The following is an 18,113-nucleotide window of genomic DNA, read 5'->3' as shown; positions in this document are numbered from 1 at the left end:
TTAATTACTGGGCTAACATGACCATGCATAACACTACATTAGTTAGGACATGCTTTAAAGGTGTGGAAGTCGCACGAAAGGCAGGGTGGTCATATGCAAAATGGTGTTGGCATCGCTTGTTGAGGAAGCTTTGATGTGAGGGCATGCATCATTACTTGCACTCCATTCCTGCATTAATAAGAGTAATTAGGAAGCGATTGTTATGCTGTTTTATCATTATTGCTTGATTGAATTGATAATATGTTAACCTTTGCTTATAGTACCACTGAGTTGATCACTCACTCCCACTTTGGGACGGTGTTTTAAAACACCAATCAGACACTGGTTTATATGTAGATAATGATGAGGTTTACGTGACGGAGCAGGATTTCATGGACGAGGAGGAGGAGTTCTCCTATTGTCAGCTTTCAGGCGGGTTTATGTATACCTTGAGCTGCTTCGTCGGGTTACTGGGAGACCTGTCTAGTTGGACATATTACATTCCCATTTTGTCTATTTTGCAACAAATTTTGTATATATTAAACCCTGTTACATTATCATACTCTGGAGATTGAGAACTTCTTACTTATTTTAATACATACATGTCAGACTTCCGCTTATTCAATTACATTATCTATGGAGTATGATATGCTGTTTTAGTATAATCCCATTCATGCTAATGCATTGGTATGGACGCCACTTAAACATTATTATTTATATTGCATAAGTGATATGCTGAATCTCGAGAGTAGAGCTTTGCTCGACCCTCGAAATCCAGGGCGTTACACGAGCTGATTTTTTGAGTTCGAAAATGAGTTCGACCGAGTTCGAGTAGGCCCCAGCTCGACTCGACTCGGATAGAATCCAGCTCGAATCGAACTAGTTCGGCGACTCGATTACTTTGTCATTGATGTTGCTCACCAATTGTTTGATAAAATGACTCAACGAAATGTGGTAGGTGGCAAGGAAGGTTTGGCTGGTGGCAAGAAATGTATGTACTTTTTTCTCTTTGTTTATTTGTTTTACTTATTTTTATTATTTTTATTTTTTAATATTATTTAGAAGGTGTTTAAGAAAATACCTGTAAAACCATGGACTCTGTTTGTAAAATAGTGGGATTTTGAAGTTGCAGTTAAGGTGTTTGTGGAAATGCCTCAATGGCGAACTCGGCTCAATCTTAGCTCGAACTTGGCCAGAGTTGGCCCGAGCTGCTGACCGATCCGAGCCGAGCTGGCCAGTCAAGCCCGAGGACCAAGCCGAGCCGAGTTCGAGCAGAAGTCAGCCACTGTTAAAGGCCAGCTTGACTTGGTTTAACTCAATGTACACCCCTACGTGTAAGTGAACATATCTGCCGTGAATTTGGTTCATTGATTACAATTCCTTGGTCCACCAAACATGATTTTGCTTAATCTCGTGTTTTTCCATTGCAAAAATTTTATCCCAGGTTTGGATGACTACAATACCATAATATTTCTAGACATGCAATCATTGAATGATAATGATGTTAATCCCATCTAATACGGTTCAATTCGACGAACCAAACAGGTCAGTGTTTTGGATCGTCTGACCGGAGCGCATCAGGGAACTGTTGGCGTACAGGTCCATCACGCCCATACCAGATCGCTCGATTCTACGCAATCCAGACCGTCGACAAACAGAAATCTCTGAGATCAGCAGCAATCCATCAGCGGCCAAATTTCGGACGCCAAGGATTTTCCATATGCGGCGAGTTCAATAAGATCAGCCGTCCAGATTACTGATCACGTAACCCACCTTCATGGACGGGTTGAACAAGGGGAGTTGTAAGACACGTGATCTTGTGGAGCTGCTATCTTTCTCTTATCCACAGGCTATCCGCAGGCCACAAATTGAAAGGGTCAGATCGTCCCGTCAATGAGATTTCTAAGGCGGAGTCCATTCCCTGCAGGACACAACAAAACAACGGTCCGGATTACTGAAACATGACTTTGCACCTGTTGGAACTGGAAGCCCGTTGTACGGACAATAGCTCCTCTCCACAAGCTCTCTTTCATTCCACCAGAAAAAAAACCCTAAAAATTCGAAGAAGGCCGGAGACTCGGACTACGCGAGCTCAGTTTAGGTATGATGAGATTCGTTTCGTATATCTGATTCCCTTTTTATTCAATTCGCTATAAGGGTGCGTTTGGTTGCACCAAATATCATGATATTCACGATTAATCAGTCCATGCTGCAACCAAACGCGCCCTTAACCAAAAAGAAGAAGAAGAAGAAGAAGAAACTGAAATAAGAAGTTCTAACAACTTCCAAATTACAGTACTCGCGGAATTGCTAGTATCACCTGCTCTGACTGATAAATACACCCATCTTTTCTACTTTTTGGTGACACAATAGTACAACGTGTACCCACAAGTAAAAAAGGATGGGTGTATCTATCAGTTAGAGGGGGTGGAGAGTCCGTAGACAGTGGCTGCTCAGTTTTATTTGTTGTTGTGGTTTTTGCACCAAAGCATATGCCCATTGATTTCTCTCATCTAGTGTATTGCACTCAAAGTAGACACGTGGCAAAATTGGCCATGATCTGTGCCGTTCATTGGGTGGTCCCACAATGGTTGGAGCCTGTGAACTACACGGATTGGACGATCTCAGCCTTACATTTGGTGGGCATTACCACATTCTATCCTGCTGTCTATTCTTATGGTCACTGACTGGACGGTTTGTGATCATCCAATTAGCAGGATTGTTGTACCAGGGACGATCAACAGTGGGTCCCACCCAACATATAGGTTGGATTCAAAACATGAGGCACGTCCCGTTTTTGTGGGAGCTCATGATAGATAGCATTGATGCATGGTGAACAAAATATATTAGCACATGATCATTTGCAACTGAGAAACCATCTTGCAATTATGCCCTGCTTGGATGGGGGCCAAGCAAGGGCGGGTCTGATTGAATTTGATTGGATAAGATTACTTCACTTTGATATGTGATGAACAAAAGGAGTTGGAAAATGGCGTCAGTTTTAATGCTACCTCATCTCTTGTTTACCACATTTTCCTTGAACCAAAAGCCCCCTTTTCCCACTTCAAGACTCCCTTAGATAAGATTCTGATAAAGTTGGGATTCATCCATTGCGTGAAGAACTCAGTTTATATTTCAATCATCCAAAACAAAATCGATTTAATGATCCGAACCTCTGGTTAATAAGCATTTGCTTGTTGAATTTAGACCATTGACTCTTTATATATTTTGATCATCCATTAAATATCCACCAATCATACAATTAGGGAAACACACCTATCCACCAATCATACAATTAGGGAAACACGCCTATCCACCAATCATACAATTAGGGAAACACGCCTATCCACCAATCATACAAACCTATGTAAATTTTGGTGTAAGAGCCATCTAAATCAAGGCCCACAATTTCTACAGTTTATATTTATTATTTACTATTTTAATGGATTTGTACGGTTTAGCTTGAGTTCGTTATGTGCCATATGATTCTTTTTACTGCCTGCATATCAACCATCATGCTCTGCTAGCCCTTCCAAAAAAAAAAAAAAAAAAACCGTTATGCTGTGCTGAAGTACCAAAGTTTTCTCATTTTGAGAAGTAGCAAACTGTCTAACAGCCAGATTGCTTCAGTTAATTTCCTAAAGGGGCATACTTTTAGTTTAAAATCCCTCACGCATCCTTTAATAATGCAAAGTTGTAACCTTCCTAAAAATTAATTGCTTGGAAATTTTGCGTTAAGCTCCCCCCCTGAAGATTAGGGCCTTGGGTACTTATTTCCTTCACCATGATCCGACATTTTATTACTGTGCTCTCTCTTTCTCTCTCCTCTTGAAGATTAAGGCCTTTAGTACTTATTTTCATCCTCATGTTCTAAAATTCTGATCATCATCATCATTAATAGAATCGTACAAAAAACTACCTAATTAATATTGAATTTACATTCCGGTGCCTTTTTCAAAAAGGATTTCAAAAAGCTACCTCATTAATTGATATAATTATGATTCCACTACCTTCCATCACCCCATTGTGAGAGCAAATGGGTGGGTGGCACGGGTGGTCAAGAGCCTAGTGCGTCACCTCATGTTAGGTCAAGAGCCAAAAAACAGCTCCATGTGTGATTTAGGTGGACCACATAATTGGAAACAATGCATAGGGCAAGCTCACCCTCTAAATTGTTTCCATTAGTGTGGTCCACGTAAATCACGGATGGGTATGATTTTTGGGATACTAGCTTAAATGCTTGTGTTGAATCTAATGATTGGAGTGGATTTCATATAATTATCATGGTGGACCGTGTAAAAATCAAGGGTGGATGTCTCTCTCCCAACAATTTCCTTTGGTGTGGACCACCAAAATCATAGGTCCACCTCATTTTTGGTCATCGGGACTAATATTGTCCTATTTTATATCTAATGGTAAGAGTTGATCTTAAATAAACATCATGGTGGGTGGGCCCCGTCAAAATCAAGAGCAGTGTACCATACAATTTTTTAATCAGAATACTCTCTATACAGTTGGAGTGAGGGATGCCCGGAGTTGATTTTTGGCAGGGCCAACGGTGATGTTTATGTAAGACTACTCTAACCATTAGATGCGTAATCCCAATTTAGGTCCTGAGCCAAAAAAAGCAGGCTGACTTGTGATTTAGGTGGGACACACCAAAGAAGATAGTTGGGAGAGAGCCATCCGCCCTTGATTTTCATAGAGCCCAGTGTGATGATTATATGAAATCCACTCCAACCATTAGTTGCCACACAAAAATTTAGGCTTGGGGCGTAAAATTCAGGCCCATTTGCGATTCATGTGGGCCATAGCAAGGGAAACAATTTGGAGGTGATTGTTGCCTATGTACCGTTTCCAGTCATGTGCCACTTGAATCACGGATGGGGTGATTTTTTGGGCCCTTGGCTTAATATGAGGTGACGCATTTGGTGGTTGAGATGGATTTTACATAAGCATCATGGTGTGGCCCCCCAAGCAATCGACCTATTTGCTCACCCACCCACCCACCCAATCGGTTGTAAAAAACAGTGTAACTGAAGGTAGTGGAACGATAATAATATCGATTAATGAGGTAGCTGTTTGAAAACCTTTTTGAAAAAGGTGCCAGAATGTAAATTCCATATTAATTAGGTAGTTCTTTGTAAAATTCCCTATTATTAATTTCATCAGTTATAATTGGTCCATATATTTGGATTTCATGATTCCCAAATTCTGGCGTATTCCCATCACTCCTAGAAAATGGATTTTGACTTCATCTCCATAGAGGTCAAGCAAGTTGCCACCTTTTGGTGTGGCAGCGATTGCTTCTGTCAAAAAGTGGGCCCGGGTTATTTGGACCCTGTCATCATCTTCAATTGACTCAACCAGATGACAGCTTGAAAGTCATTGAAGGAGTTCTTGACGTAGAGAGTGGCATTGGCAGATGTTGCCAAGCTTGGCTCAGAAAAGTGCAAGGTAGCAGAAAATCTCTAATCTCCGGCCAAGAAGAAGGAGAGTTGGCTGAGGAGATAGGGGCCACGGATGAGGCTATCAGAAAGCAAACTAAGGATTATGTGGTCTAGAGGCAGGATGTTGATGCCGAGACAGCAGCAGCACAACACGCCTAGCTACTGAAGGACGCTATGGTCCAACAGATGGCCGAGGGATGAAACTTAGTTCCATGCTGACCTTATCTATTAGTGAGAGATGAAATCCTACTGGAGGAATAGGCACCATGCTGGGTTGGCATACTTGATTCCGCTCTACCCTTGGAGGTGAGCACGAATCGAATTTTATTCCTTTGGAGACTGCATGCTAGTCCTTTCATGTTGTCCTTGGATAGTGAGCTCTTAAAGAGATCATAGAACGACGTTGGCTTTGACCATTAGCCGGAATGGTGTAAGGATAGTCTCATGCTAGCCTTGGTTAGCATCATATCCACTCTGCGCCAACTTGGAGGTGATCATGGAATGCTTTGAGCTGGCCAGTTATAGTCAGCTCAGATCAAACTTAATACAATTCAGGAGCCAACAATTTGGATTTTAGGCATTGTCTTGGATGCATTTGAGAAAAATTTGGCAAATATTCTTATTTGGAACAATAAATCATTACATTACTAATTTTATTTATTTATTTATTTATTTTTAATTTTACCCACGAATTCCAGTCGATAAGTTTAGTTTTCTCAGCCCATGATTTCTTGGCAAAAGTTCAATGACCAGCTACCCACACGATATAAACCATTGTTTCCTGGCCTTGGGAGAGTGTTGCTATTGGGTAGAGTTAAACATTGATGCTCTTACCGAGGATGTGGCATTTATATATGAACTTGCAAAGGCTTCTTCATGGATTTGGGTCAAGGTGGTGATAAGGGCTATGGAGCCTCGTTAATTACCGAGGATAAGACCTTAGAAAGGCATGATTGTTGAAATAGGATTTTCGTTAAGCCAATACCAACTAGCTGTGGCATGGTTATGATGATGATGATATTCAGTTTTGTGAATCCAGTTACCTAACAAAATAAGTAAGCATGCTTTGTTAATATAATTGCAACAAAGTTCTCAATTCACTTCCTCAGGTGGATTCACTACATGAAGTACTGAAGTTTATGCTTTATTTTGGGATTATGTTTATGGTAAATTTCATTATATAACAAGAACTAATCCCAATGAAAAGTAGAATAAATTGGATTGGTAAGTAATACCACTCCCAGGCCTCCTAATATAAGACCCAATCTTAGAAATACTAAAAGAATATCTTGTATTGGTCCAAGTAAATCCATTATGTGTAAAATAAGGGATAAATAAAAGCTGAATATTTCATTTTCATGACCTTACTGACTGGGCCAGGAAAAGAGAGGTTACACAATCTTTCTTTTTTTTTTTTTCTTGTATATGATACATTCCCAATTGAATTGAATCTTAATGTGGTGTGGATAGATGTAGATACAATTATTGGACCAATCCCGCTCCTGTATCTGAAATAGTAGTTGAAATTGTATTTTTCAAAATCATCACAAATATATGAATCTGTTCTAAATCCAAATCAAACAGTGACTCTTACCAATCAATAGTTATGTTTTGCAGTTTTTTTTTTCTTTCTAAATCCAAATCTAACCAGCCGAGCTCAATCGCGAGAGCTTGTAACCTGAGCGGGGGCATTGAGATGGTGAGGACGGTTGGCTTGAGTCTCTTGGGTCGGATCTTGGGCAGCGTTATTGGCTCGCCCGTTCCAAGTTGGGTAGTTGACTCACGTGACTCGGGCGAAGGCCTGGGTTACTCGAGTCTTAGAGTGTAGGATACCGCGTGAGGCTGGCTTCACAGAGCAGCGATCACCTTCTGCTCTCGATAGTGGAAGGAAAACGTGTTAGTGCTGACTCGGGCCCAATTCACCCACAGGCCTTGAATCAGCCGGACCACCATCTCTTTAAAATATTATATAAAAAAAATAAATTCTCTTGACGATGGACAACCAGAGTTAGAGACACAAACCGTTTAGATTCAACTCTTCCTGGATTGCTATATTTGGATTTTCTCAATTGATTGAGGAGTGGTGGCCGACCTTCCAGCCTGAAGGTTTTGCAGGCCATAAACTGTTATGCAAGTTAAGATTGTTGAAGGTGAAATTGAAGGATTGGAAAATTAATGTTTTCGCCAAGAGGGAATCGGAGTTGAACGATCTCTTCGCCGAGCTTCAATGTATTGATTTGGAGGTGGAAGACTCATCGATGCCTTTAGATTATTTGGGGGCGCATTCAGATGATTCAAGATATAGCCGCCAGGGCATTGGAAGATGAGACTTTGTGGAAGCTGAAATCTAGAGCCAAGTGGATTTCTGAAGGAGACAAGAACACCAAATATTTCCACAGCATAGCCAATATGAGGCCTCGGGCAAAGGCTATTCATACAATTACAGTTGATGGTATCCAAACAGAGGAAAAATAAGAGATTATCGAGCTAGCCATGAGCCATTTCAGTTCTCTTCTATCTTCAGATGGGTGGAATAGACCGGGCCTCGATCGTATTCATTTCAAGTCCCTTGATGCAGAAGAAGCAAACTCTTTGGAGTCTCCATTCAATGAGGAAGAGGTTAAGTCTGCTGTGGATTCCCGTGGTAGGGGTAAATCCCCTGGCCCTGAAGGGTTCCCCATGGCGTTCTTCCAAACCTTTTGGGAAACCGTAAAGTTGGATGTGATGGAATTCTTGGCCAAATTTCATGAAAGAGGGAGGCTTTCGAGAGGGTTAGGAGCTTCCTTCATTGCATTAATTCCAAAGATGGTAGGTACTTGGTCTTTTTCAGATTACAGACCCATCAGTCTTATTGGAGGCCCTTACAAAATCCTTACTAAAGGTCTCTCTTCTTGGCTAGCCAAAGTTATGGGGAAGCTCATCTCTATTAACCAAAGCGCTTTCATCAGAGGCAGACAGATCGTCGATTGCGCATTAATCGCCAACGAAGTGCTCCATTCCTGTTACGTCTCCAGATAGAAGGCTGTATTCTGTAAGCTGGATATCGAAAAAGCATATGATCACGTGGAATGGGGTTTTCTTCAATATCTCATGAGCGGAATGGGTTTTGGTTCTAAATGTAGAAAATGGGTCGCAACCTGCATCAAATCTGCTCATTTCTCTATTTTCCTCAATGGAACTCCTTTTGGATTCTTTAAGAGTTCCAGGGGGCTCAGGCAAGGTGACCCCTTATCCCTCTTCCTTTTCCTTATGATTGGGGAGGCTCTTTCTCAGCTGCTGTTTAAAGGTCGGGCGGAAAACATCATCAGAGGCATTCTCATGCGTGGACTGCCAATGCCCATAACCCACACTCAGTTTGCCGATGACACACTTATCATTTCTACGGCTAATTAGATTTATATTGACAATCTCAATACAGTACTTTGTTGTTTTGAAGCTGTATCAGGTATGAGAGTCAATATGGCCAAATCCAAGCTCTATGGAGTGAATTTATCAGATGAGGAGTCGGCAAGGTATGCTATGTCGTTGGGTTATTCTACGGGTTCCTTTCCTTCCTCTTTCGTTGGGCTTCCCCTTCTCATCGGCCCCCCTCCCAAGTCAATATGGGATAAAGATAGTGGACAAGATTCAAAAGGCTCTTGCTAGGTGGAAATGCAGGTATCTCTCGATAGGTGGTCGTATGACGCTTATCAAGGCAGCCCCATCCAGTCTCACTACATATCTTATGTCTATGTACAGATGCCCCTCATCTGTGATTGCCGCCATAGACAAATTGAGGCGTGATTTTCTCTGGTGCGGGAAAGACAATCAGAAAAAGTTTCACCTGCTTCATTGGAAGGAGGTTTGTAAACATTATAAAGAGGGAAGTGCGAGCATAAAAAATTTGAAGATCATGAACCAGGCCCTGTTAGGTAAGTGGATTTGGTGTTTGGGGATTGAAGGGGATTCTCTGTGGATTTCCATCATCAAGGGTAATATGGGCTATCGCCTGGTGGCTGGTGGACCAGCGATACGTCTGTTTACAGAGCTTCCCCTCTATGGAAAGGGATCATTCGCATGAAGAAGGAAATGCTCAATTTCATCTCTTACGAGCTCGGAAACGACAAGTCGATTCGCTTTTGGGAAGATAGGTGGCTTGGAGAAACTCCCCTTAAATCCCGCTATCGTAATATCTATCGTTTGACCCCTGTTAGGAATGTTTTTGTGGTAGATTGTTACTCTGTCTCAACTGCCAAAGTGGTTTGGGACGTTAAATGCCTCAGAAATCTCAACGACTGGGAAATTCCTGAGTATATTGATCTCCTTCATGAGATTTCTTACGCCATGGCAGACCCAACAACTCAGGATAATCTCATTTGGCTCAGCGACAAGTTCAGCGCATTCTCAGTCCGTTCCTTCTATTCTCTCCTCCCTTCCTCTGGTCCTCCTTCTGCCTCCGTTGCTCCTTTCCCCCCCCCCCCCCCCCAAAGTATGTCTGTTTTGGTTGGCTCGTTGGTAAGAACAGAATTCTGACAGTTGCTAATCTCAAGAAAAGAGGAATGAATATCGTCAGCATCTGCCTTTGCTGCATGAAAGCAGAGGAAACCGTGGATCATCTCCTGCTTCATTGCATGTTCATGTTCATCTACCAGATTTGGTCGGAATTTCTGTCTCGGTTCAACATTTGCTGGTGTAACCCACTCTGGGCTCACTCCCAATTGTTCTCTTGGCATGGGGTTAGGATGAGTAAAGTTAGAAAAAGCATCTGGAAGATGGTGATCCTGGCAATTTGGTGGTCAGATTGGGAGGAGAGGAATAACAGATGTTTCAATGGCATATCGTCCTCGGTCAAAGATGTCTGGTTAAGGGCAAAAAATCTAATATTTGAATGGGCGGGTAATGTAAATGGGCTGTTTCAGGACAATTTGTTGTTTCTTGGCTGTTAGGTTCTCTGCTATCTCAGCAGGGTCCTTTTTCTTTTTTGTTGTTTCTCTGTCCTTTTTTTCCTTTTATCTATTTCTCAGTTATCCTTAAAATAAATAAATAAATAAATAAAATAAAATAAAAATCCAAATCTAACCAATAAAAATGAAAGAAACTTCGCTTCTTTAGATCCAAACTGAATCTTAGTATGACAGGTGAAAAGTTGCTAGAGTCAACTTATGGGAGCTTCCGATAAGGTCGAGCTTTGTGGGCCCCACCATGATGTGTGTTAGACATCTGAATCGTGCATCTGGTGGGCCCCACAAACAATCAGGAAGGTTTTAATGGGTGGGCGTCTACTCTCAGTTGTTCCCTACCATGTGGCCCACCTAAGCGATAGCTTGGCCTGATTTTTTGTGCCTTACCATGGGAAGGCACATCTAATGGATGAGGTGGATGTCCAACACACATAATAGTGGGGCCTACAGCGCCTGGCCTTATTGGAAACTTCCATATTGTTGACCTTTTCCTTACATTCATATGTACATTCATGCATACAGGGATTATGTTGATGTTTCAAGATTTCTAGCCCAACAGGTTAAGAGATGGGAGGAGTCTTTCTGGGCATGCCTGGACCATGGGCTGAGGATAACTATGAAGCTTCTGATCATTACACAACAAAAATTGGTGGACTACCAGTAAGTAGCCGTAGGACATTTTATAAAACTCATGTGAAATTTTGGAAGAGATGTTGCTCCTTACCTACAAAAGCTCTTTTTTTTTTTTTTTTTTTTTTTGTGGTTTTCAAGGATTGGCCTTTTCCTGAATCAGACATCAGGCCTGATCTGCTTGAGTGTGGCGTATGTGGAGGTAGACTTTGTCTGGTTGCACAGGTCTGTCTTCAGTTTCTTTTAAGTTGTTGAAAATGTACATTTGATATGCAGAACCTCTCAAAAAGGAAAAAAAGAAAAGAAAAGAAAAGAAAAGAAAAAAAAGAGATACTCAGAATGAGATAGCAACCACAACCATAAGTCCTTTTCTTCTCCTTGTAGGTCTATGCTCCTATTGCAATGGATTCTTTAAAGGTTGAAGACCGTACAATCTATATCTTGGGATGTGCAATGACAAAATGTGGAAGCAGCCCTCTTAGGTCACTGTTATCCACGTCTATTGAGCTCTTGTTGAGTTGGTGATGTATTATTCAGAATAGAAATTATAAGGTGCTAGAGTGCACTTCCATACATGTGGACCCATGGTTCCATGATGGAGACTGTTGATTGGATGGGCCTGTGCCTATAGGGGTGGAAGATCCTAACTCTTTTGTTAGTATTATTATTATTATTATTATTATTATTATTATTATTTTGGCCTGCAAATAAATGTTTGGAGACAATTATGGGGATTGTTCACATCAAACGGAAAAAGTCCAATGATTGAAGGGTCAGGATCTTCCATTCCAAAAGATATTTGGGGCACCCCCATCCTGTTGGCTCATCAGATCAATGTCTGGACCATAGAATCATGGGCCCCACATACATGGAATTTTGCATCTTAGCAAACTATATGTTTCCTGAGGCTCAGCATCCTATTCTTCCTCGTCTAAATTACTGATGCTGGAATCAATTGAGAAAAATTCATCCACCTTAAATCTACCTGGAAAAACTTGCAGCTGGCGTACTCTTAGAGTTCAGAAGCCACACAGTGAGGTGGAAGCTAGCCCTGCTGGTCAGAAAGCATCCGCATCGTCCGAAGTGGTTAAAAATTCCAACAAGTGGTGGGAGGAGGGGTGGTGGACGGTAGGAAATGATGATGGAGATGATGGGGATGTGGATCTGGAGGAGTTGGCCAGGGCGCTTTCTGAAGCTGGATCCCTGGCTTCTCATTCCAAAAAACAAAATGGCCATGCACTTTCTGACACTGTCGCAAAAGTCTCACCTATGAAATCGAGCATACGAGTAAAAGATGCCAGCATACCAGGTGAAGCTTACCAATTTTGAAATAATTAACTCTTAATGACCAAACTGCATTGATTGTATGACTCTGGTTTTGTATAATCTCCACTTTTTACGTCTTTGTACAATCAAGGCTCATGGTTCGGTGGTCAATTGACCGTGCCCCAAACTCACGCATATCGGCAGATCATAGCCAATCCAATCTTTTGCCTTTTTTTCAGTTGAATGCGGACCCTTGCTCTACTTCTTAACCATCTATCTGTAGGCCAACGTTGAAGGTTTATGGTTATTCATTAAAAGATACTTTGGGCATGGTCCATCCAGGTTCGCACAGTCAGATACAGTATAGATTACTGAACCATAGGGCCCACTTGTCCAAACTGAAGACCATGATGCTGTGGCATGTCGAGAATCACAGAGTTCCTCTTTGGATAAACCAGTTTGTACCATTATTTCTCATACAGCTGCACTTAAATCTCAGCCATCTTGTCTTTGCATGCATATGATCTCCGACTCCGATAGTGTTGTTAGCTTATGATGATTGCATTGGGTTTCATCTTTGTTTGTTGATTTATGTTATGTTGATTGCAGTGGTGCCTTGCTTTTACATCTATTCTCAGGAAGAGCAATCCTCAGATGATCTCTCTTCTGTTTGTGCCAACTACTCTTCACTTACCATCAAAGGGAACAAAAGCTCTCTTGATGATGATGATGGAGAGGGAGAATTGTGGGAAGCAGAAGGTTACGAATATGATAGAGCTTTGGATGCTGATCGGACCTATCTGAAGTTCAAGAAACGAATGGATGTATATCCAGAGCAATGCTTCAGGTATTGAGGTTGCTAGGAATCTTCTAATGGTTGCAGTGTCGAAACTGATAGAAATTTGATCAGAATGGTAGAGTTGCAATTAGAAATATTGAAAACAAATCACATGCTATTACTTCTTGGTACTACCCCTTGACAAAAATGTTAAAGAAAGGTATTCCATAACAGTAATGGTGGCCGTAACGCATATTGTTGCCTTTGCATAACCGTTTTGAAATACCTTCGGTATAATACAAAAATGAGTTGAACGTGTCCAAACATGACTGGGTGTCCATCCGACCCTCTGCCTCAGGTTGTGGACTCATCATCATCATCATCATTGACACTTTGTCTGAGTTAATTTTGAGCAGGCTTTATGAATCCTATTTAGCCAATCATTATTATTGCTTGGGAAAAGTTCTAGGATCGGCTGCCCACCTGACATCAAACCCTCCTTTACCCTAGGCTTGGGACCGGCTAGTGCATCGCTGTCCAAAACGAAAGACACCACAGCTTGGCAAGCATCAAATTTCTAAAGTTTCTCTAATCCTATGCTGAAATCCCTTGCCACTCCTGCTTGCCAAGGTGGTGGATGGATCATGTGCAGATATGCCTGCTACTTTTCCTTACCTGATGTAGGTTTATCCACTTCAAGACTCGCCTTCTTCAATCAAAGCTTATAGTATGAATGGAAATTGATTTTGGTAGACAGTCGCCCCAGCTTGGTCGTTGTAACCCCCTTTGTGAGGAGGCACCCCTTCTCCCTAAGCTAGAGAGCCGTTTTTCCGAGTTCCTGAGCAAGTGTTGTCTCACGCCCCTACGTACTCTCCTTGCTCATCTCTGTCGGTTTTGGGTACAAGTACCCTTCTGTTGAAGGATGCTTGATATTTCCCTAGGAGTGTGGCAGGGGTTACTTCAGCACACAGCGCCTGTTACTCAGATATGATTACCAAATGTTTATATAGTTTCCTGTAGAAATGCAAAATGTTGGAGGATTTGCTGACTACACATTAGACCATGGGATTTTAAGACTTCCGAGGCGACTCGGACTCAATTGGACCTGATTTGGTTTGATACACGACTCACCCTCATGAGTCACTCCAAATTGGCTGGTCAGGCTGATTCAACCCCAACTCAGGTGAGTCCCAACTTGAGACATGAATGAACAAGTTGGTCTGTGTCCGAGTTTTTCAACCATAGTAGTCTATGGTTTTTTGTTTCCCCCGTTTCTTCCTGAAGGCTTTCCCTGTTATTTCATCTTGATTTCCATGTGAAGATTTATAATTTCAAAGAATAAAAAAAGAAAAGAAAAAAGGAAAAAAAAGAAAGAAAAAGGTTCAGTTTACGCTATCTTCTGTGTAACCCTTCACTTCGTTTCTCTGTTTGTTTTTTTCTTGATTTCTTCTTCTTCAGGTACTCATATGGCGGTAAGCCACTCATAGCTACAACCAACTTGGGAGAACCCAGCACCTGTGGGGTTTGTGGCAGATCCAGACACTATGAGATGCAGCTGATGCCGCCACTCCTATATTTTCTACGGCAGGCTGCTGACGATTCATCTACACATTCACCTGATGATTGGAACTGGATGACCCTCATTATATATACTTGTACCAATGTGGGTAATTTGCCTTTATATAAGTTAAAATATCCAAAACATGTAGAATTATCATCGATTGAAGATATGCTGCTACAATAAGATGTTCCTTGTTGTTGCAGAGCTGTTCTCTCCCATTGCCTGAAAACGGCACCAACAGCAACGGTTGGAGTGTGGTGGAGGAGGCCACTATCATACAGCATGAAAAGTCCTTGCATGGTTCTGCTCGGCTCACTTATTTCACCTGAATTTCATAGTGCAGAAAAGGGAGCTCTCTTGGACATTAACACGTAGGTGAGTTCTTCCATATGATAACAAGCATATGCTTACAGTTAAAAAGGTTCCACCCTTTACCAGTGGTGGAAATTATATGATCCCCAACGCAGGAATATGCGCAAAATCCTCATTCTTTCAGTTTGTGCAAATGGGTCCCGTGGTCCCATTACCCAGCGCATCGTTCTGCTGGATCCCATTGCTGCAGAAAAAGGAAGTTTAACATTTGTTAAGCTGCAGCCACTTATTCTGCATTTTTTGTATTCTCCTTGTGTATAAAGTAGTCTGTGTTGTCTGTTGGACACCATGGGTGCCCGCAAACAGTTGTTGGCATGTGCCAACAGCCCTTTTCTCCTTTTAAAAGGAAGGGATTTACCAACACATTGCATCGAACCGAGGTGTCTTTTCCACTTGTACTGTGAGTTGTTCTGTTGTTGTAAACTAGAAAACTGATCACATGCAGACAAGTACTGCAACTAGTTGTATTGTACCATCTTTCTTGCCAACATGCCACTGGTGCTGGAAATCAGTACCATGAAAACCGTAGGACCCACCTTGAAGATTGCCTGGGACAAATCAGGCCTTTGCGCTTGTCATGTGGGCTACACCTTTAGAGTCGATGGACAACTGACAATCTGACTGGACATACAGGTGTGGCCCGCCTGGTGGGACCAATTAGGTTTTTGCTCCACGCACAGGTGAAAAATGGGCAGGTCCAATCTCCCTGTTGATCACGTGGACTGCCCCTTAAGCATGCCCTGGCTGTAAAATCTGGCTGGTCCGCTCATCAGGTGGGCTACATTGACATTGAATTTAGACCATTGGTCAGTTTGTTGGTGAGCTTCCAGTGGTTTCATTGTACATGCGTGGTGTCTGGTTCATTTGTAGACCTGCCTGTGTTTTTGCAGTCATATTCTGGATTGGACTCAACAAACGGCTTGGATCTTGCATGCATGCTGTTCTCTTCACATTATATAAGACTAAAGAAAAACTAGCTTTGCTCACAACTGACTGACAGAGAATCTTTAATATTTATATGTTATTAAATATTACCATAAAAAACTAGGAAAAATCTCTAATAACTGTCTTAGTCGAGTGTGGGGCTAGGTTTAATGAGGTATGCTCCAAGATCTCAGTAGAGCCAGTTTCGTTGTTGAATGTCCGCCGTTGTGGGGTGTTACAGCATGGTTTCGGTGGTCAAAAAACCAGTTGGAATGGGTTTTCAGCGGTTCAGTATTTGCAGGAAAATCCCATTTGGGAACTGCGTCCGTTGGGGCTATTGGAGTGGATTTGGTGTAGTTTTGAGTAATGCGACTGAGATTTGCTCGAGGGCTAGGATTGTCTCAAAACTCAAGCGAGCTGCACCCCAACAGGAACCATGGAATGAGAAGGCCCACAGGCATAGTTATATGCCATCAAGGTCCGTTTGTAGAGTGAGGGCAACGCAGGCCTTTTCATCCTTGTTGTTTTGGACGTGAGTTGGGCAGTGTGGAGCTCACCATCCACATCGGTGGTCAAATGACGTGTGGCCAGATTTGGTTGGTGGGACCCTACACTTTTAGAGATGGTCCCGAGTCTTTTATCAGCCCAATACGTGCTTGGCCCATCTCTGACAGCCTATAACACAACCAATCAAATCTTGCCACGTCATTTCACTACAAAGGTGAGTGGTGAGCTACTCACCACCCAATCCGCCTCTGTTGCTGGTTGTGTGTACCACTTGAGTTTTGGACTGGCCTGATTGCTGTGTAATGTCCTGACATGATCTATCGCAGATGATGATCAGAGTGGATGAACGGAGGGTTCACAGAGTTTTTGTTTCATGGCCTCATAATGCAGAGGGACACGTGGTGATTGGACGGTAAATCGCCCTAGCATTATGGTTTTTAAACCTTTGCTTCATACCAACATGGCCCCTCTTTCCATGGGAAGGTGAGAGAACTGCGAGTGCACTAATCCTTGGAGCACTTGATCAGTTACCCATGCCTTGCATGTGCAGTGTGCCACATGTGCGAGATCTGAGTCGCACATCACGCAGGCCTAAGTGTATAGGCTCGTCGTGCAGGAATTGGGCTGCCGTGCACATCTGGTTTTTCATGAATGAATATGACTGTCCCCTTTGTCATTCTAACGGTTCATTTCTTCTTAACGGTGTGGCCCACCTGGTGAGTGGACTCGCCGGATATCTAGTCCAGGACTTCTCTACAGTAGAGTTGATCAATCACGGGTTGATCAGGTAGTGTTTCCCACACCACCCCCAGTGGGGATGTGATGACTTGGGCGCAGTGGGGCCCACCTTGATTTTTATTTTTATTTTATAATAATTATTTTATTATATGTATACACACACACGCTGTCCATCCGTTTTTCCAGCTCATTTTAGGGTTTTATATATATACACACACACTCACTGTCCATCCGTTTTTCCAGCTCATTTTAGGGTAATGAACCAAAATATGAAACAGATGAGAAGCTCAGGTGGACTACGCTACAGGAAACAGCTGTGATTTGAACGCCCACCATTAAAAACTTCTTGGGGCCATAGAAGTTTTGGATCAAGCTGGTATTTGTGCTTTCCCTTGATGAGGTGTGTCTGACATTATCAATAGGTTGGTGGGCAAACAAACATTACGTTGTACTCTAGAAAGGTTTCAACGGTGACTGTCATTGTCCCCACCGTTTCCTGTGATGCGGTCCACTTGAGCTTTGGATCTGCTACATTTTCGGGTTCATGCCTTAAAATGATCCGGAAAAACGAATGGACGGCGTGGATATAATCAAGGTGGGCCCCCACAGCGCCCAACACATCACCACACCACCCGAGCGGTGACAAACTAATCCGCGTCCTGTCCTGTGATGGTTGGTTTGGCAAAGCACCTGGTAACTACCGCCGACAAACGTGGAGGTTGCAGGTCCAAGAGAATAAAATAAAAAAGAGAAATGCTTAGATAGTCGGTAAGAGTGTGGTGGATGATACACTGGCAGTTAGAAACTACTCAGAAATTTCCTGCATGGCAACAAATCTCGTATGGGCACCTCATATGTATCAGGAACCAAAAAATTTACTGTTATTTACTTATTGAAACATTCGATTGCTCGGCATTTATTGGACTGTTAGGAATGAAAAATATCTGATGGTCATATTTCAAAGAACA

General features: G+C 42.3%; 1 protein-coding gene across 4 annotated transcripts; it reads left to right on the top strand.

Annotated features, from left to right (window-relative positions):
• The first annotated feature begins 1,977 nt into the window (after window positions 1–1,977).
• Window positions 1,978–15,339, top strand: LOC131242159 (uncharacterized). Of its 4 annotated transcripts, none has more exons than XM_058240610.1 (8): window positions 1,978–2,080; window positions 10,929–11,029; window positions 11,141–11,224; window positions 11,384–11,481; window positions 12,001–12,308; window positions 12,875–13,112; window positions 14,502–14,706; window positions 14,808–15,339. In XM_058240610.1, exons 2-8 carry the CDS (start codon window positions 10,937–10,939, stop codon window positions 14,931–14,933), a joined length of 1,152 nt encoding a protein of 383 aa, XP_058096593.1. In that variant the 5' UTR covers window positions 1,978–2,080; window positions 10,929–10,936; the 3' UTR covers window positions 14,934–15,339. The 4 variants fall into 4 exon arrangements, with proteins under 4 accessions (XP_058096593.1, XP_058096595.1, XP_058096594.1 ...); XM_058240612.1 differs by having other exon boundaries at window positions 1,995–2,080; window positions 10,892–11,029; XM_058240611.1 differs by having other exon boundaries at window positions 2,044–2,080; window positions 10,913–11,029.
• The last annotated feature ends 2,774 nt before the right edge of the window (window positions 15,340–18,113 follow it).

Source organism: Magnolia sinica, chromosome 4, assembly GCF_029962835.1.
Source record: "Magnolia sinica isolate HGM2019 chromosome 4, MsV1, whole genome shotgun sequence".
NCBI classification, from domain to species: Eukaryota; Viridiplantae; Streptophyta; class Magnoliopsida; order Magnoliales; family Magnoliaceae; genus Magnolia; species Magnolia sinica.
This window is presented reverse-complemented; position numbering and strand designations above follow the sequence as displayed.